Raw genomic sequence first — 21015 nt, 5'->3', positions numbered from 1 at the left:
GTCTGGGGTGTCTCGCTCTCACACGTGCGCGGATGCGCTCCCGTCCGCACGCCCCCCGCCCCCCGGGAATAGTCAAGGGCCCTCTCTCGCGGCCTGCTCTCGTGGAGGTGGGAGAGGCGTCAATTGGAGGCTTGGAAAAGGGACGGGGAGAGCGGGATAGGGAGGGGAGGTGGCCACATGCAACAGGAGGAGCGTTGAGGAGAAAAAGGCGGCGACTCTCTTTACTCTTCGGCTTCCGCGGACCGGTCCCGGGAAGGGAGGGCCGCCCGGACGGCTCCAGCGGACGCTCCAAGCCCCTTCCCTCGCGCGTGCCCTCCTCCTCCCCCGTCCGTCCGTCCGTCCGGCGGCCGCTAAAACTGGCTCATGAAGTGCGGGCGTTGGCTGTCCAGCCGCCGGGTCAGGATTTCGCAGCCAGTGTCCGTGACGAGCAGCGTGTGCTCGAACTGAGCCGACCGCCGGCCGTCCCTCGTCACCGCCGTCCAGCCGTCCGGCCACGTCTCGTCCTGCCAGCCGCCTGCGGGCCGAGGGCCGGAGGTCAGCGGGTCCCACCTCCCCGCTGTGAGCCCGTCGGGGGCCGGAAGGGGTCCGTTTGTGGTTCTACTGGACTCGCCCAGGCGCTCGGTACAGCGCTTCGCACGCAGCAGGCGCTCGATAAATACGGCTGAGTGAACGCCCTCCTCCCCGCTCCCCTCTGGCATCCCGGGGGCGCGGAAGATGCTCTCGCCTCCGTCCCCCCCCCCCCGATCCCGCTGTTGGGTCGGGACCGTCTCTATATGTTGCCAACTTGGACTTCCCAAGCGCTTAGTACAGTGCTCTGCACACAGTAAGCGCTCAATAAATACGATTGATTGATTGACCCGGGAAAAGAGCCTCGGCAGGGAGCCGGATTCCGAGCCTGGGCGGGAATCCCGGCTCTGCCCCCCGGCTGGCAGGTCATTTCATATTTATTACTCTATTTATTTATTTATTTATTTATTTTACTTGTACATTTCTATCCTACTTATTTTATTTTGTTGGTATGTTTGGTTCTGTTCTCTGTCTCCCCCTTTTAGACTGTGAGCCCACTGTTGGGTAGGGACTGTCTCTATGTGATGCCAATTTGTACTTCCCAAGCGCTTAGTACAGTGCTCTGCACATAGTAAGCGCTCAATAAATACGATTGATAGATTGATTGATTCATGTCTCTGGGCCTCGGTTTCCTCATCTGTAAAAACCCTATTCTCCCCCGCGGCTGATGCGTGCTGCCTCCATCACGGTGCCCGGCACATATTAAGTGTGCCACGGTGGTGATTATCACTATTATTAGTTATATTTATTACTCTATTTATTTATTTATTTATTTATTTATTTTACTTGTACATTTCTATCCTACTTATTTTATTTTGTTGGTATGTTTGGTTCTGTTCTCTGTCTCCCCCTTTTAGACTGTGAGCCCACTGTTGGGTAGGGACTGTCTCTATGTGATGCCAATTTGTACTTCCCAAGCGCTTAGTACAGTGCTCTGCACATAGTAAGCGCTCAATAAATACGATTGATAGATTGATTGATTCATGTCTCTGGGCCTCGGTTTCCTCATCTGTAAAAACCCTATTCTCCCCCGCGGCTGATGCGTGCTGCCTCCATCACGGTGCCCGGCACATATTAAGTGTGCCACGGTGGTGATTATCACTATTATTAGTTATATTTATTACTCTATTTATTTATTTATTTATTTATTTATTTTACTTGTACATTTCTATCCTACTTATTTTATTTTGTTGGTATGTTTGGTTCTGTTCTCTGTCTCCCCGTTTTAGACTGTGAGCCCACTGTTGGGTAGGGACTGTCTCTATGTGATGCCAATTTGTACTTCCCAAGCGCTTAGTACAGTGCTCTGCACATAGTAAGCGCTCAATAAATACGATTGATTGATTGATTGATTCATGTCTCTGGGCCTCGGTTTCCTCATCTGTAAAAACCCTATTCTCCCCCGCGGCTGATGCGTGCTGCCTCCATCACAGTGCCCGGCACATATTAAGTGTGCCACGGTGGTGATTATCACTATTATTACTGTTATATTTATTACTCTATTTATTTATTTATTTATTTATTTATTTTACTTGTACATTTCTATCCTATTTATTTTATTTTGTTGGTATGTTTGGTTCTGTTCTCTGTCTCCCCCTTTTAGACTGTGAGCCCACTGTTGGGTAGGGACTGTCTCTTTGTGTTGCCAATCTGTACTTCCCAAGCGCTTAGTACAGTGCTCTGCACATAGTAAGCGCTCAATAAATACGATTGACTGATTGATTGATTATCGGGGCCCTATTACTCTATTTATTTATTTTACTTGTACATATCTATTCTATTTATCATCATCATCATCAATCGTCTTTATTGAGCGCTATGTGCAGAGCACTGTACTAAGCGCTTGGGAAGTACAAATTAGCAACATATAGAGACAGTCCCTACCCAACAGTGGGCTCACAGTCTAAAAGGGGGAGACAGAGAACAAAACCAAACATACTAACAAAATAATAGAATAGATATGTACAAATAAAATAAATAAATAAATAAATAGAGTAATAAATATGTACAAACATATATACATATATACAGGTGCTGTGGGTTAGGGAAGGAGGTAAGATGGGGGGGATGGAGAGGGGGACGAGGGGGAGAGGAAGGAAGGGGCTAATTTATTTTATTTTGTTAATACGTTTGGTTTTGTTCTCTGTCTCCCCCTTCTAGACTGTGAGCCCGCTGTTGGGTAGGGACCGGCTCTCTACGTTGCCAACTTGGACTTCCCAAGCGCTTAGTTCGGTGCTCTGCACACAGTAAGCGCTCAATAAATACGATTGATTGATTGATTGATTGGAAGTTCGGCCCCCGGAGACCTTCCTCATCTCCATCTAACCTCAACCAGTTTCACGATGGCTGAGCAGGGAGGTTTGGGAGCCCACCACCGCATTTTTGATGCCTCATTTCTTTACCCAACTGAGAAAAAGTGGGGCTCAGTGGAAAGAGCCCGGGCTTTGGAGTCAGAGGTCACGGGTTCAAATCCCGGCTCCGCCAACCATCATCATCATCATCATCAATCGTATTTATTGAGCGCTTACTCTGTGCAGAGCACTGTACTAAGCGCTTGGGAAGTACAAATTGGCAACATACAGAGACAGTCCCTACCCAACAGTGGGCTCACAGTCTAAAAGTCAGCTGGTTGACTTTGGGCGAGTCGCTTCCCTTCCCTGGGCCTCCGTTACCTCATCTGTAGCTTATTCATTCATTCATTCATTCACTCAATTGTCTTTATTGAGCGCTTACTGGGTGCAGAGCACTGTACTAAGCGCTTGGGAAGTCCAAGTCGGCAACATAGAGGGACGGTCCCTACCCGACAGCGGGCTCACAGTCTAGACGCTTAGTCTGGGCGGGAATCCCGGCATTTCATTCCTCTGGGCCTCGGTTTAGTACGGGCCCAGTTCAGTACAGTGATGTACTATGTACTAGGCACAGAAATCCGGATGAAACCGGTTAGACTGCGAGCCCCGCGGGGGACGGGGACTGCGGCCGTCGACCCCAGCGCTTACAACAGTGCCAGCTGAGGACGCCCGCTAGCCACAGCCGGCATTCACGGGGTGAGTCCCCAGTGCCAATTCGGGAGCTCGGACCAGAGATTTCCGGCCCGTCCGGATGATAAAGAGAAAATATCGATTTTCCGGAAAAAAAAAAGAAAAAAATCAAGCTTGCAGGGAATGTGAAGAGGATACTTAATAGTCTCAGGCAGAAGCGGAGTGACTTGCCCAAGATCACCCAGCGGATGTGGTGTGTATATGTATATATGTTTGTACGTATTTATTCTATTTATTTTATTTTGTTAATTTGTTTTGTTGTCTGTCTCCCCCTTCTAGACCGTGAGCCCGCTGTCGGGCAGGGACCGTCTCTAGATGTTGCCAACTTGGACTTCCCAAGCGCTTAGTACGGTGCTCTGCACGCGGTAAGCGCTCAATACATACGATTGAATGAATGAATGAATGAATGAATGAATAAGTCTCCCCCTTCTAGACTGTGAGCCTACTGTTGGGTAGGGACCGTCTCTATATGTCGCCAACTTGGAATTCCCAAGCGCTTAGTACGGTGCTCTGCACGCAGTAAGCGCTCAATAAATACGACTGAATGAATGAATGAATGAATGAATGAATAAGTCTCCCCCTTCTAGACTGTGAGCCCGCTGTTGGGTAGGGACTGTCTCTAGATGTTGCCGACTTGGATTTCCCAAGCGCTCAGTCCAGTGCCCTGCGCACAGTAAGCGCTCCATACGGTTGAATGAATGACCCGGGAACGCCGGGAAAACTCGGCCCCACCGCGAGGACGCCTCCTCCAGACCGGCCCGGACTCACCCTCGCAGATCATGGGTTCCACCGTAAATACGTGCCCGGGTTTCATCACGCCGACTGCTTTGTTCTCTGAAGGCAAACACAAAGAGAACTCAGAATTCCCGAGCGCCGGGATCTCGGAGCCGGCGGCGGAGGGGCCTGTCGGGAAGGGGATGGGATGGACGACGACTCTTCCTCTTCCCTCCACGCTTTTACAGCTCTCCCCGGGGGGTCCAATTCGCGCCTCCCGCTCCCTCCCCCAGACAGAGGGAACGTCCCTTCATCATCATCATCATCATCAATCGTATTTATTGAGCGCTAACTATGTGCAGAGCACTGTACTAAGCGCTTGGGAAGTCCAAGTTGGCAACAGTCAGAGACAGTCCCTACCCAACAGTGGGCTCACAGTCTAAAAGGGGGAGACAGAGAACAAAACCAAACATACTAACAAAATAAAATAAATAGAATAGATATGGACAATGCTTCAGAGAAGCAGCGTGGCCCAGCAGAAAGATCCCGGGCTCCCAAGCCAGAAGACCTGGGTTCTAATCCCGCTCTGCACACGGTAAACGCTCAATAAGTACGGCTGAAGGAATAATCCCGGCCCCGCCGCTTCCCGGCTGTGTGGACAGGGAAGCAGTCTGGCCTAGTGGACGGAGCCCGGGCCTGGGAATCAGAATTAGAGAAGTCGAAAGAGCCCGGGCTTTGGAGTCCGAGGTCATGGGTTCGAATCCCGACCCCGCCAACTGTCAGCTGGGTGACTTTGGGCAAGTCGCTTCGCTTCTCTGGGCCTCAGTTCCCTCATCTGTAAAATGGGGATGAAGACTGTGAGACCCCCGGGTGGGCAACCTGATCAGCTTGTAACCTCCCCGGCGCTTAGAACAGTGCTTTGCACATAGTAAGCGCTTAATAAATGCCATTATTATTATTAAAACGGGGATTAAGACTGTGAGCCCCATGTGGGACATCCTGATCACCTTGTAACCTCCCCAGCGCTTAGAATGGTGCTTTGCACATAGTAAGCACTTAATAAATGCCATCATCATCATTATTATTACTATTATTATTATTTTGAGACCCTTACTGAGAGCTCACCTCCTCCAGGAGGCCTTCCCAGACTGAGCCCCCTTTTCCCTCTCCCCCTCCCCATCCCCCCCGCCCTACCTCCTTCCCCTCCCCAAAGCTCTTGTATATATTTGTACCGATCTATATTGTACACATTTACTGTTCTATTTATTTGGTTAATTCCGTGCATATCGCTTTAATTTTATTTCAGCGGAAAGAGCCCGGGCTTTGGAGTCAGAGGTCGTGGGTTCAAATCCCGGCTCTGCCACTTGTCAGCTGTGCGACTTTGGGCGAGTCACTTCACTTCTCTGGGCCTCAGTTCCCTCATCTGTCAAATGGGGATGAAGACTGTGAGTCCCACGTGGGACAACCTGATCACCTTGTATCTCCCCCAGCGCTTAGAACAGTGCTTGGCACATAGTAAGCGCTTAACAAATACCAACATCATCGTTATTATTATTATTATTATTTGTCCTGACGATTTTCGTTTCTGACATGTTTTGTTTTGTGGTCCGTCTCTTCCTTCTAGACTGCGAGCCCGTTGTTGGGTAGGGACCGTCTCTCTAGATGTTGCCAACTTGGACTTCCCAAGCGCTTAGTACAGAGCTCTGCACACAGTGAGCGCTCAATAAATACGATTGAATGAATGAATGCGCACAGTAATAATAATAATAATAATAATGGCATTTATTAAGCGCTTACTATGTGCAAAGCACTGTACTAAGCCCACTGTTGGGTAGGGACTGTCTCTATATGTTGCCAACTTGTACTTCCCAAGCACTTAGTACAGTGCTCTGCGCACAGTAAGCGCTCAATAAATACGATTGATTGATTGATTGGGGAGGTTACGAGGTGATCAGGTTGTCCCACGGGGGGCTCACAATCTTAATCCCCATTTTACAGATGAGAGAACTGAGGCACTGAGGAGAAGTGAAGTGACTTGGCATATTAACATTAAAATAAAATAAGTAGAATAGATAGGTGCAAGTAAAATAAACAAATAAATAGAGTAATAAATACATACAAACATATATACATATATCCAGGTGCTGTGGGGAAGGGAAGGAGGTAAGATGGGGGGGGATGGAGAGGGGGATGAGGGGGAGAGGAAGGAAGGGGCACATTAACATATTAACAAAATAAAATAAATAGAAATGTACAAGTAAAATAAATAGAGTAATAAATACATACAAACATATATACATATATCCAGGTGCTGTGGGGAAGGGAAGGAGGTAAGATGGCGGGGATGGAGAGGGGGACGAGGGGGAGAGGAAGGAAAGGGCATATTAGCTTATTAACAAAATAGAATAGATAGGTACAAGTAAAATAAATAGAGTAATAAATATGTACATACATATATACAGGTGCTGTGGGGAAGGGAAGGAGGTAAGATGGGGGGATGGAGAGGGGGACGAGGGGGAGAGGAAAGAAGGGGTATATTAACATATTAACAAAATAAAATAAATAGAATAGAAAGGTACAAGTAAAATAAATAAATAGAGTAATAAATCTGTCCAAACCCATATCCAAGTGCTGTGGGGAAGGGAAGGAGGTAAGATGGGGGGGATGGAGAGGGGGACGAGGGGGAGAATGAATGAGCCGGACTCTAAGCTGCCCGCGGGCGCTCAGCGCAGGGCTTGGCACCCGGTCCCGGGGGGCGTCTAGAGGGTACTCACTGGCGTAGTGGGGGACGTTGGGAGCCGTGTGGAAGAGCTTGTGGATGCCGTGGCCGCAGTAGCTGCGCACCACCGAGAAGCCGCTGGCCTGGGCGTGTTTCTGGATGATGTTCCCCAGCTCCCGGTAGCGCACGCCGGGCTTCACTGCCGCGCGCCGAGGAGGGAGGGAGGGAGGGAGGGAGGACGGGCCGGTCAGCGTCCAGTCCCGCCCCACGGACCCACCCCCGGGGCCGCCCGCCGGAGGAGGAGGACAGGGGGTGCCGGGGGCGCTCACCCGCGTCGATGGCTTGCATGAGGCACTCGTACGTCGTCTGCACGAGCTTGCGGGCCCCTTCGTCCACCTCCCCGACGTAGAACGTCTCGTTCAGGTCCCCGTGGTAGCCGTTGCGGAAGATGGTGATGTCCACTGCCGGGGGCGCACGGGCCGGGGGAGGAGGAGGAGGAGGAGGAGGAGGAGGCTCGCCACAGCGCCCGAGCCTCCTCCTTCTCCTCCTCCTCCCCGGTATTCATTCATTCATTCATTCAATCGTATTGATTGAGCGCTTACTGTGTGCAGAGCACTGGACTAAGCGCTAGGCGACATATAGAGACGGTCCCTACCCGACAGCGGGCTCACAGTCTAGAGGGGGGAGACGGACAATAAAACAAAACATGTGGACGGGTGTCATCGGAATAAATCTATTCAGTGCTGACTGCGGGCAGGGCGCCGGGCCACACGGCCGTCGGCTTTCAATCGATCAATCAATCAATCAGTCGTATTGATTGAGCGCTTACTGTGTGCAGAGCACTGGACTAAGCGCTTGGCAACACATAGAGACGGTCCCTACCCAACAATGGGCTCACAGTCTAGACGGGGGAGACAGACAATAAAACAAAACATGGGGACGGGCATCAAGTCATCAGAATAAATCTATTCAGCGCTTACTGCGGGCAGGATGCCGGGCCACACGGCTGTCGGCTTTCAATCAATCAATCGTATTTATTGAGCGCTTACTGTGTGCAGAGCACTGGACTAAGCGCTTGGCGACATATAGAGACGGTCCCTACCCAACAATGGGCTCACAGTCTAGACAGGGGAGACAGACAATAAAACAAATCATGGGGACGGGTGTCAAGTCATCGGAATAAATCTATTCAGCGCTGACTGAGGGCAGGGCGCCGGGCCACACGGCTGTCGGCTTTCAATCAATCAATCAATCAAGCAATCGTATTGATTGAGCGCTTACTGTGTGCAGAGCACTGGAGTAAGCACTTGGCGACATATAGAGACGGTCCCTACCCGACAATGGGCTCACAGTCTAGAAGGGGGAGACAGACAATAAAACAAATCATGGGGACGGGTGTCAAGTCATCAGAATAAATTTATTCAGCGCTTACTGCAGGCAGGATGCCGGGCCACACGGCCGTCGGCTTTCAATCAATCAATCAATCGCATTTATTGAGCGCTTACTGTGTGCAGAGCACTGTACTAAGCACTTGGGAAGTCCAAGTTGGCAACGTATAGAGACGGTCCCTACCCAACAATGGGCTCACAGTCTAGAAGGGAATAAAACAAAACATGTGGACGGGCGTCAAGTCATCAGAATAAATCTATTCAGTGCTGACTGCGGGCAGGGTGCCAGGCCACACGGCCATCGGCTTTCAATCGATCAATCAATCAATCAGTCATATTTATTGAGCGCTTACTGTGTGCAGAGCACTCTACTAAGCGCTTGGGAAGTACAAGTTGGCAACGTATAGAGACAGTCCCCACCCAACAGTGGGAGCAGCGGGGCTCAGCGGAAGGAGCCCGGGCTTTGGAGTCCGAGGCCGTGGGTTCAAATCCCGGCTCCGCCACTCGTCAGCTGGGTGACTCGGGGCAAGTCACTTCGCTTCTCTGGGCCTCAGTTCCCTCATCTAGAAAATGGGGGTGAAGACTGGGAGCCCCCCAGTGGGACAACCTGATCACCCTGTAACCCCCCCAGTGCTTAGAACAGTGCCTGGCACATAGTAAGTGCTTAATAAATGCTATCATTATTATTATTAAGTCACTTCTCTGTGCCTCAGTTACCTTCTCTGTAAAATGGAGATTAAAACTGTGAGCCCCCCGTGGGACAACCAGATCACCTTGCAACCTCCCCAGCGCTTAGAAAAGTGCTTTGCACATAGTAAGCGCTTAATAAATGCCATCGTTATTATTATTATTATTATTAGACCTGGGTTCTTGTCCCGGCTCTGCTATGTGTCTCCCGTGTGACCTCAGAAGTCATTAACTTCTCTGTGCCTCAGTTACCTCATCTGTTGTCCCCTCATTCATTCGTTCAGTCAATCGTATTTATTGAGCGCTTACTGTGTGCAGAGCACTGTCCTAAGCGCTTGGGGAGTACAAATTGGCAACATATAGAGACGGTCCCTACCCAACAGCGCTTAGTACAGTGTCGGGCACACAGTAAGTGCTTAACAGAATACCATTCTTTTAGACTGTGAGCCCACTGTTGGGTAGGGACCGTCTCTATATGTTGCCACCTTGGACTTCCCAAGCGCTTAGTACAGTGCTCTGCACACAGTAAGCGCTCAATAAATACGATTGATTGATTCTCCTTATTATTAGGTAGTAAGCACCCGTCCCGCCCGGTCCCCGGTGTCCCCCGGGGAGTCATCCCCCGGCCCCCCGGCCCTACCGTTCACGATATCCCCGTCCTGCAAGGGCCTCCGGTCGGGAATTCCGTGGCAGATCACTTCGTTCACAGACGTGCAGCACGATTTGGGGAAATTGTAGTAATTCAGCGGCGAAGGGTAGCAATTCCTGGCGATGCAAGCCTGGAACACGAAAACAATGATAATGAGGGTATTTGTTAAGCGCTTACTATGTGCCAAGCACTGTTCTAAGCACTGGGGGAGAGACAGCGTAATCAGGCTGTCCCGCACGGGGCTCACATTTTTAATCCCCGTTTTACAGATGGGGGCACTGAGGCCCCCATCTAGACTGTGAGCCCACTGTTGGGTAGGGACCGTCTCTATATGTTGCCGACTTGCACTTCCCAAGCGCTTAGTACAGTGCTCTGCACATAAAAAGCGCTCAATAAATACGATTGATTGATTGAGGCACAGAGATGTCAAGTGACTTGCCCAAGGCCACACAGCAGGCAAGTGGCGGGATCAGAACCCACATCCTCTGAATCCCAAGCCCGGGCTCTTCCCACTAAGCCACGCTGCTTCTCGTTAATGGCATTTGTTAAGTGCTTACTATGTGCCAAGCACTGTTCTAAGTACTGATGATGATGGCATTTGTTAAGCGCTCACTATGTGCAAAGCACTGTTCTAGGCGCTGAGGGGGATACAAGGTGATCAGGTTGTCCCACGGGGGGCTCACAGTCTTAATCCCCACTTTACAGATGAGGGAACTGAGGCTCAGAGAAGCTAAGCAAGCAGGCATGTGGTGGAGCCGGAATTCGAACCCACAACCTCTGACTTCAAAGCCCGGGCTCTTTCCACTGAGCCACGCTGCTTCTCACACTCTTCATCCCCATTTTTCAACTTGTTGCCAACTTGTACTTCCCAAGCGCTTAGCACAGTGCTCTGCACACAGTAAGCGCTCAATAAATACGATTGAATGAATGAATGAATTTTCCAGATGGGGAAAGCGAGGCCCAGAGAAGTGAAGTGACTTGCCCAGAGTCACCCAGCTGACAATGGGGGGGAGCCGTGATTTGAACCCATGACCTCTGACTCCAAAGCCCGGGCTCTTTCCACTGAGCCACGCTGCTTCTCCTGCCCGCTGGGTGACTTTGGGCAAGTCACTTCACTTCTCTGGGCCTCAGTCACCTCATCTGGAAAATGGGGATTGAGATTGAGAGCCCCACGGGGGACAGCGACTGTGTCCAACCTGATTATCCTGTAACTACCCCAGTGCTTAGAACAGGGCCTGGCGCCTAATAAGTGCTTAAACGAATACCGCTTTGAAGTTCATTCAATCAATCAATCATCAATCAATCATATTTATTGAGCGCTTACTGTGTGCAGAGCACTGTACTAAGCGCTTGGGAAGTCCAAGTTGGAAACATATAGAGACAGTCCCTACCCAACAGTGGGCTCACAGTCTAGAAGGGGGAGACAGAGAACAAAACCAAACATATTAACAAATTAAAAAATAGAATAGATATGTACAAGTAAAATAAATAGAGAAATATGTACAAACATATATACAGGTGCTGTGGGGAATTCATTCATTCATTCAATCGTATTTATTGAGCGCTTAGTGCTTAGAACAGTGCCTGGCACCTAATAAGCGCTTAAACGAATACCGCTTTGAAGTTCATTCAATCAATCAATCGTATTTATTGAGCGCTTACTGTGTGCATAGCACTGTACTAAACGCTTGGGAAGTCCAAGTTGGCAACATGTAGAGACGGTCCCTACCCAACAGTGGGCTCACAGTCTAGAAGGGGGAGACAGAGAACAAAACCAAACATACTGACAAAATAAAATCAACAGAATAGATATGTACAAGTAAAATAAATAAATAAATAGAGTAATAAATATGTACAAACATATATACAGGTGCTGTGGGGAATTCATTCATTCATTCAATCAATCGTATTTATTGAGTGCTTAGTGCTTAGAACAGTGCCTGGCACCTAATAAGCGCTTAAACGAATACCGCTTTGAAATTCATTCATTCATTCATTCATTCAATCGTATTTATTGAGCGCTTGGTGCTTAGAACAGTGCCCGCACCTAATAAGCGCTTAAACGAATACCGCTTTGAAGTTCATTCCTTCCTTCATTCATTCAATCGTATTTATTGAGTGCTTAGTGTGTGCAGAGCACTGTACTAAGCGCTTGGGAAGTCCAAGTTGGCAACATATAGAGACAGTCCCTACCCAACAATGGGCTCACAGTCTAGAAGGGGGAGACAGAGAACAAAACCAAACATATTAACAAAATAAAATCAACAGAGTAGATATGTACAAGTAAAATAAATAAATAGAGTAATAAATATGTATAAACATATATACAGGTGCTGCGGGGAATTCATTCATTCATTCAATCGTATTTATTGAGCGCTTAGTGCTTAGAACAGTGCCTGGCACCTAATAAGCGCTTAAACGAATACCGCTTTGAAGTTCATTCACTTATTCATTCATTCAGTTGTATTTATTGAACGCTTAGTGCTTAGACCAGTGCCTGGCACCTAATAAGCGCTTAAATGAATACCGCTTTGAAGTTCATTCCTTCCTTCATTCATTCAATCGTATTTATTGAGCGCTTAGTGTGTGCAGAGCACTGGACTAAGCGCTTGGGAAGTCCAACTTGGCAACATCTAGAGACGGGCCCTACCCGACAGCGGGCTCACTGTCTAGAAGGGGGAGACAGACAACAAAACAAAACATATTAACAAAGTAAAATAAATAGAGTAACAAATATGTACCAACATAAATACATATTCATTCATTCAATCGTATTTATTGAGCGCCTACTGTGTGCAGGGCACTGTACTAAGCGCTTGGGAAGTACAACTAGAGACGGTCCCTACCCGACAGCGGGCTCACAGTCTAGAAGGGGGAGACAGACAACAAAACATATTAGCGGACTAAAATAAAGAGAATAAATATGTACAAATAAAATAAATAGAGTAATCCCCGAATACCGCTTTGAAGTTCATTCATTCATTCATTCAATTGTATTTATTGAGCACTTAGTGTGTGCAGAGCACTGTACTAAGCGCTTGGGAAGTCCAACTTGGCAACATCTAGAGACGGTCCCTACCCCATAGCGGGCTCACAGTCGACCTCATCATCTCCTACCGCTGCACTGTGTCCACCCTCACCAACTCTGTGATCCCTCTCTCTGATCATAATCTTCTCACCTGCCTCCTCACTCACACACCTTTCCCCCGTAAATCCGTATTACTCCCTCACAGAGATCTCCGCTCTCTGGACCCCACCCATCTTTCGGAACGCCTCACACCCCACCTCGCCGCCCTCTCCTCTCTACCCAGTCTTGATGATCAGATTACTGCTCTCAACTCTACCCTTTCTACTCAGCTAGACTCGCTCGCTCCCCTTTCCCTTCGCCGCTCTCGCACCACTAACCCACAGCCCTGGATCACTGCCACTGTCCGCCTCCTTCGCTCTTATGCTCGAGCTGCCGAACGCTGCTGGCGAAAGTCTAAACACCATGCCAACCTCGTTCACTTCAAGTTTATCCTTTCCTGCCTTAACTCAGCCCTCTCTTCTGCCAGACAAAACTATTTCTCCTCCCTTATTGACACCCATGCCCATCACCCCCGCCAGCTCTTCCGTACATTCAACTCCCTTCTCAGGCCCCCGGTTCCTCCCCCTCCTCCTTCCCTCACCCCCAACGATCTGGCCTCCTACTTCATTAACAAAATTAAATCCATCAGGTCCGACCTCCCCAAAGTCTCTTCCCCCCTTTCTCCAACCCCCCGGCTCTCAACACTCTCTGCTACTCTCCCATCCTTCCCACCGGTATCCTCAGAGGAACTCTCCTCCCTCCTCTCAAGTGCTACTCCGGCCACCTGTGCTTCTGACCCCATTCCCTCTCATCTTATGAAATCTCTCGCTCCATCCCTTCTCCCCTCCTTAACTTCCATCTTCAACCGCTCACTCTCCACTGGTTCCTTCCCCTCTGCCTTCAAACATGCCCATGTCTCTCCCATCCTAAAAAAACCCTCTCTTGACCCCACCTCACCTTCTAGTTATCGTCCCATATCCCTCCTACCATTCCTTTCCAAACTCCTTGAACGAGTTGTCTACACGCGCTGCCTAGAATTCCTCAACACCAACTCTCTCCTCGACCCCCTCCAGTCTGGCTTCCGTCCCCTTCGTTCCACGGAAACTGCGCTCTCAAAGATCACCAATGACCTCCTGCTTGCCAAATCCAACGGCTCATACTCTGTCCTAATCCTCCTCGACCTCTCAGCTGCCTTTGACACTGTGGACCACCCCCTTCTCCTCCACACGTTATCTGACCTTGGCTTCACAGACTCCGTCCTCTCCTGGTTCTCCTCTTATCTCTCCGGTCGTTCTTTCTCAGTCTCTTTTGCAGGCTCCTCCTCCCCCTCCCATCCTCTTATGGTGGGGGTTCCCCAAGGTTCAGTGCTTGGTCCCCTTCTGTTCTCAATATACACTCACTCCCTTGGTGACCTCATTCGCTCCCACGGCTTCAACTATCATCTCTACGCTGATGACACCCAGATCTCCATCTCTGCCCCTGCTCTCTCCCCCTCCCTCCAGGCTCGCATCTCCTCCTGCCTTCAGGACATCTCCATCTGGATGTCCGCCCGCCACCTAAAGCTCAACATGTCGAAGACTGAGCTCCTTGTCTTCCCTCCCAAACCTTGTCCTCTCCCTGACTTTCCCATCTCTGTTGACGGCACTACCATCCTTCCCGTCTCACAAGCCCGCAACCTTGGTGTCATCCTCGACTCTGCTCTCTCATTCACCCCTCACATCCAAGCCGTCACCAAAACCTGCCGGTCTCAGCTCCGCAACATTGCCAAGATCCGCCCTTTCCTCTCCATCCAAACCGCTACCCTGCTCATTCAAGCTCTCATCCTATCCCGTCTGGACTACTGCACTAGCCTTCTCTCTGATCTCCCATCCTCGTGTCTCTCTCCACTTCAATCCATACTTCATGCTGCTGCCCGGATTATCTTTGTCCAGAAACGCTCTGGACATATTACTCCCCTCCTCAAAAACCTCCAATGGCTACCGATCAATCTGCGCATCAGGCAGAAACTCCTCACCCTGGGCTTCAAGGCTGTCCATCACCTCGCCCCCTCCTACCTCACCTCCCTTCTCTCCTTCTACTGCCCAGCCCGCACCCTCCGCTCCTCCACCACTAATCTCCTCACTGTACCTCGCTCTTGCCTGTCCCGCCATCGACCCCCGGCCCACGTCATCCCCCGGGCCTGGAATGCCCTCCCTCTGCCCATCCGCCAAGCTAGCTCTCTTCCTCCCTTCAAGGCCCTGCTGAGAGCTCACCTCCTCCAGGAGGCCTTCCCAGACTGAGCCCCTTCTTTCCTCTCCCCCTCGTCCCCCTCTCCATCCCCCCGTCTTACCTCCTTCCCTTCCCCACAGCACCTGTATATATGTATATATGGTTGTACATATTTATTACTCTATTTATTTATTTATTTATTTATTTTACTTGTACATTTCTATCCTACTTATTTTATTTTGTTGGTATGTTTGGTTCTGTTCTCTGTCTCCCCCTTTTAGACTGTGAGCCCACTGTTGGGTAGGGACTGTCTCTATGTGATGCCAATTTGTACTTCCCAAGCGCTTAGTACAGTGCTCTGCACATAGTAAGCGCTCAATAAATACGATTGATTGATTGATTGATAGAAGGGGGAGACAGACAACAAAACATATTAACAGAATAAAATAAAGAGAATAAATATGTACAAATAAAATAAATAGAGTAATCCCTGCCCCGCCCTGGGCCGGCGGGCCAAGGTGCTGAAAATGGCCCCGGCGGCCCGAGGGAAATCAATCAATCAATCAATCAATCAATCGTATTTATTGAGCGCTTACTGTGTGCAGAGCACTGGACTAAGCGCTTGGGAAGTCCAAGTTGGCAACATCTAGAGACAGTCCCTACCCCACAGTGGGCTCACAGTCTAGAAGGGGGAGACGGAGAACGAAACCAAACATACTAACAAAATAAAATAAATAATAATGATGGCATTTATTAAGCGCTTACTATGTGCAAAGCACTGTTCTAAGCGCTGGGGAGGTTACAAGGTGATCAGGTTATCCCCCATGGGGCTCACAGCCTTAATCCCCGTTTTAGAGGAGGTAACTGAGGTACAGAGAAGTTAAGTGACCTGCCCAAAATCACACAGCTGACAGGCGGCGGAGCCGGGACTTGAACCCATGACCTCTGACTCCAAAGCCCACGCTCTTGCTCTTTCCACCGAGCCACGCTGCTTCTCTAAACAGGAGTCCCCATTTTACAGATGAGGGAACTGAGGCACAGAAAAGTTCAATGACTTTTGCCCAAGGTTGCATAATTTGCGTGTGGAACTTTCCCAGTCTTGTAGGTCAGTTGCCCTAAAACTTCCCCCTTTCTATAGTAGCATATTTGATGTCCTAACAGTAGGATGTATAGAATAGATATGTACAAGTAAAATAAATGAACAAATAAATAGAGTCCGGCTTACTAAGTGGACGGCGTGGTCTATTTCTTCCGTCGTGACGCCGGGCTTCACCATCAAGGCGGCCACATCCAAGACTTCGCGGGCAAGCTGGCGGGCGGCGACGGGAGGGAGGGAAGGAGAGGGGGAAAAAAAACCCGTCAGGAGCCGAACGGGAGCGATGGAAAGCTTTACGATGGCATTTAATGATGGCATTTGTTAAGCGCTTACTATGTGCACAGCACTGTACTAAGCGCTTGGGAAGTCCAAGTTGGCAACATCTAGAGACGGTCCCTACCCGACAGTGGGCTCACGGTCTACAAGCATAGTATTTCTAAACTATTTCTCCTAGTGTATTGTTCTGATCATTACGAATGTTCAGCTAACGGAGTGTAAAGGATCGTCCTGTTGCTTGAAGTTGAGCTGGCCTTGACTACAAATAAAAATAAAAAGGAATGATGGCATTTAGTACGCGCTTACTGTGTGCAAAGCACCGTTCTAAGCGCTGGGGAGGTTACAAGGTGACCAGGTTGTCCCACGGGGGACTAATAATAATAATGATGGCATTTATTAAATGCTTCCTATGTGCAAAGCACTGTTCTAAGTGCTGGGGAGGTTACAAGGTGATCAGGTTGTCCCACGGGGGACTAATAATAATAATGATGGCATTTATTAAGCGCTTACTATGTGCAAAGCACTGTACTAAGCGCTGGGGAGGTTACAAGGTGATCAGTTTGTCCCATGGGGGACTAATAATAATAATGATGGCATTTATTAAGCGCTTACTATGTGCAAAGCACTGTACTAACCGCTGGGGAGGTTACAAGGTGATCAGGTTGTCCCACGGGGGACTAATAATAATAACGATGGCATTTATTAAGCGCTTACTATGTGCAAAGCACTGTACTAAGCGCTGGGGAGGGTACAAGGTGATCAGGTTGTCCCACGGGGGACTAATAATAATAATAATAATGATGGCATTTATTAAGCGCTATGTGCAAAGCACTGTACTAAGCGCTGGGGAGGTTACAAGGTGATCAGGTTGTCCCACGGGGGACTAATAATAATAATGATGGCATTTATTAAGCGCTTACTATGTGCAAAGCACTGTACTAAGCGCTGGGGAGGTTACAAGGTGATCAGGTTGTCCCATGGGGGACTAATAATAATAATGATGGCATTTATTAAGCACTTACTATGTGCAAAGCACTGTACCAAGCGCTGGGGAGGTTACAAGGTGATCAGGTTGTCCCACGGGGGACTAATAATAATAATAATGATGGCATTTATTAAGCACTTACTATGTGCAAAGCACTGTACTAAGCGCTGGGGAGGTGATCAGGTTGTCCCACTGGGGACTAATAACAATAATGAATAACGATGGCGTTTATTAAGCGCTTACTATGTGCAAAGCACTGTACTAACCGCTGGGGAGGTGACAAGGTGATCAGGTTGTCCCACGGGGGACTGCTACTACTAATAATAATGATGGCATTTATTAAGAACTTACTATGTGCAAAGCACTGTACTAAGCGCTGGGGAGGTTACAAGGTGATCAGGTCATCCCACGGGGGACTAATAATAATAATGATGGCATTTATTAAGACTGTGAGCCCACTGTTGGGTAGGGACTGTCTCTATATGTTGCCAATTTGTACTTCCCAAGCGCTTAGTACAGTGCTCTGCACATAGTAAGCGCTCAATAAATACAATTGATGATGATTAAGCGCTTACTATGTGCAAAGCCCTGTACTAACCGCTGGAGAGGTTACAAGGTGATCAGGTTGTCCCACGGGGGACTAATCAAATCAATCAATCAATTGTATTTATTGAGCGCTTACAGTGTGCACAGCACCGTACTAAGCGCTTGGGAAGTCCAAGTTGGCCACATATAGATACGGTTCCTACCCAACGGGGGGCTCAGTCTTTTACTATTATAAATAATACTTCCCAAGCGCTTAGCACAGTGCTCTGCACACAGGAAGCGCTCAATAAATACGATTGACGATGATAAATAATATAACAACGATGGTAACGACAGCAATAGTACTAGCACGATCGTCATCTCTTACCCGGCACACGAGTCGCATCCCTTCTATGTCTTCGGGCGACAGGACTTTGATTTGGGAGGTGCCTTTGAGGGCCTGCTCGGATTCGGACATTCCTGGAAGCGCACGGGACCAGCTCCCGGTCAGACTCCGCGGCCGCCCCGCCGCCCGCACCCCCGGAGGGACGCCCCGTTTTCCGGCCTCTCCGACCTCCTCCAAAAAACGGGGCTGGGAGCCACCGGCCCGGAGGTCCCCGTCACGATCGGGGCAACTGTTAAGCGCTTACTACAGTGCCCGCCCTGGGGGGGGGGCCGCGAGACGATTAAGGTCAGCCAGACCCTGGCTCGAACACGGCTACTGAGCCGCCGTTTGACAGCCGAGGCCCCCGGGAAGGGAAATGACCGGCTCAAGGTCACCCGGAATCCAGGTTTTCCGGATCCCAGGACCGGGATCTTCCCACCAGGCCGAGGGGATCCCGGGGTCCCCAGCGGAGCTCGCGCACGCGCGGGTCTCGGCGGCCTTACCTAGAGGGTGGTCGGCGTAATCCGGTCTCTGAATGTAACTGGGCACCGGCCTCGTTGGCATCTAAAAAAACCCGGAAGAGACGGTCAGGTCATAATAATAATAATAATCATAATAATGGCATTTATTAAGCACTTACTAGGTGCAAAGCACTGTTAAGGGAACTGAATAATAATGATCATGGCATTTACTAAGCACTTACTAGGTGCAAAGCACTGTGAAAGGAACTGAATAATAATAATAATAATCACGATGGCATTTATTAAGCACTTACTAGGTGCAAAGCACTGTGAAGGGAACTGAGTAATAATAATAATGATGGCATTTATTAAGCACTTACTAGGTGCAAAGCACTGTTAAGGGAACTGAATAATAATAATAATGATGGCATTTATTAAGCACTTACTAGGTGCAAAGAACTGATAAGGGAACTGAATAATAATAATAAGAATAACGATGGCATTTATTAAGCACTTACTAGGTGCAAAGCACTGTTAAGGGAACTGAATAATAATAATAATGATGGCATTTATTAAGCACTTACTAGGTGCAAAGAACTGATAAGGGAACTGAATAATAATAATAAGAATAACGATGGCATTTATTAAGCACTTACTAGGTGCAAAGCACTGTTGAGGGAACTGAATAATAATAATAATAATGACGATGGCATTTATTAAGCACTTACTAGGTGCAAAGTACTGTTAAGGGAACTGAATAATAATAATAATAATGATGGCATTTATTAAGCACTTACTAGGTGCAAAGCACTGTTGAGGGAACTGAATAATAATAATAATAATGATGGCATTTATTAAGCACTTACTAGGTGCAAAGCACTGTTGAGGGAACTGAATAATAATAATAATAATGACAATGGCATTTATTAAGCACTTACTAGGTGCAAAGTACTGTTAAGGGAACTGAATAATAATAATAATATTAATGATGGCATTTATTAAGCACTTACTAGGTGCAAAGCACTGTTGAGGGAACTGAATAATAATAATAATGACAATGGCATTTATTAAGCACTTACTAGGTGCAAAGTACTGTTATGGGAACTGAATAATAATAATAATAATGATGATGGCATTTATTAAGCACTTACTAGGTGCAAAGCACTGTTAAGGGAACTGAATAATAATAATAATAATAATAATAATGATGGCATTTATTAAGCACTTACTAGGTGCAGAGCACTGTTAGGGGAACTGAATAATAATAATAATAATGATGATGGCATTTATTAAGCACTTACTAGGTGCAAAGCACTGTTAAGGGAACTGAATAATAATAACAGTAATAATGATGATGGCATTTATTAAGCACTTACTAGGTGCAAAGCACTGTTAAGGGAACTGAATAATAATAATAATAATGATGACGCCATTTATTAAGCACTTACTAGGTGCAAAGCACTGTTAAGGGAACTGAATAATAATAATAATAATGATGATGGCATTTATTAAGCACTTACTAGGTGCAAAGCACTGTTAAGGGAACTGAGCAATAATAATAATAATGATGATGGCATTTATTAAGCACTTACTAGGTGCAAAGCACTGTTAAGGGAACTGTGTGCAGAGCGCCGTACTAATTACTGACGACGATATTCGTTCCATCGTATTTATTGAATGCTTACTGTGCGCTGAACACTGTACTAAATTATTACTGACGATGATAGTCATTCCATCGTATTTATCGAGCGCTTACTGTGTGCAGAGCGCCGTACTAATTACTGACGACGATACTCATTCCATTGTATTTATCAAGCGCTTACTGTGTGCAGAGCGCCATACTAAATTATTACTGACGATTATATTCATTCTATCGTATTTATCGAGCGCTTACTATGTGCAGAGCGCCGTACTAAATTATTACTGATGACGATATTCATTCCATCGTATTTACTGAGCGCTTACTGTGTGCAGAGCGCCGTACTAAATTATTACTGACGACGATACTCATTCCATTGTATTTATCGAGCGCTTACTGTGTGCAGAGTGCCGTACTAAATTATTACTGATGATCATATTCATTCTATTGTACTTATCGAGCGCTTACTATGTGCAGAGCGCCGTACTAAATTATTACTGAAGACGATATTCATTCCATCGTATTTACTGAGCGCTTACTGTGAGCAGAGCGCCGTACTAAATTATTAGACGATGATATTCGTTCTATCATATTTATTGAGCGTTTACTGT

General features: G+C 47.9%; 1 protein-coding gene across 1 annotated transcript in view; it reads right to left on the bottom strand.

Moving 5' to 3' along the window:
- Positions 1-280: 280 nt before the first annotated feature.
- The window catches only part of METAP1 (methionyl aminopeptidase 1), a 29083-nt gene continuing 8348 nt past the window's right edge, over positions 281-21015 (bottom strand). Inside the window, exons 4-11 of the mRNA XM_038769325.1 lie at positions 18808-18868; positions 18308-18399; positions 16263-16346; positions 9754-9892; positions 7368-7499; positions 7094-7237; positions 4374-4439; positions 281-514 (exon numbers count right to left, since the gene is read on the bottom strand). Coding sequence (XP_038625253.1) covers positions 351-514; positions 4374-4439; positions 7094-7237; positions 7368-7499; positions 9754-9892; positions 16263-16346; positions 18308-18399; positions 18808-18868 — 882 coding nt within the window. The 3' untranslated portion in view covers positions 281-350. The remainder of the gene's footprint in view (positions 515-4373; positions 4440-7093; positions 7238-7367; positions 7500-9753; positions 9893-16262; positions 16347-18307; positions 18400-18807; positions 18869-21015) is intronic.

Source organism: Tachyglossus aculeatus, chromosome X5 (genome assembly GCF_015852505.1).
Source record: "Tachyglossus aculeatus isolate mTacAcu1 chromosome X5, mTacAcu1.pri, whole genome shotgun sequence".
NCBI lineage: Eukaryota > Metazoa > Chordata > Mammalia > Monotremata > Tachyglossidae > Tachyglossus > Tachyglossus aculeatus.
This window is presented reverse-complemented; position numbering and strand designations above follow the sequence as displayed.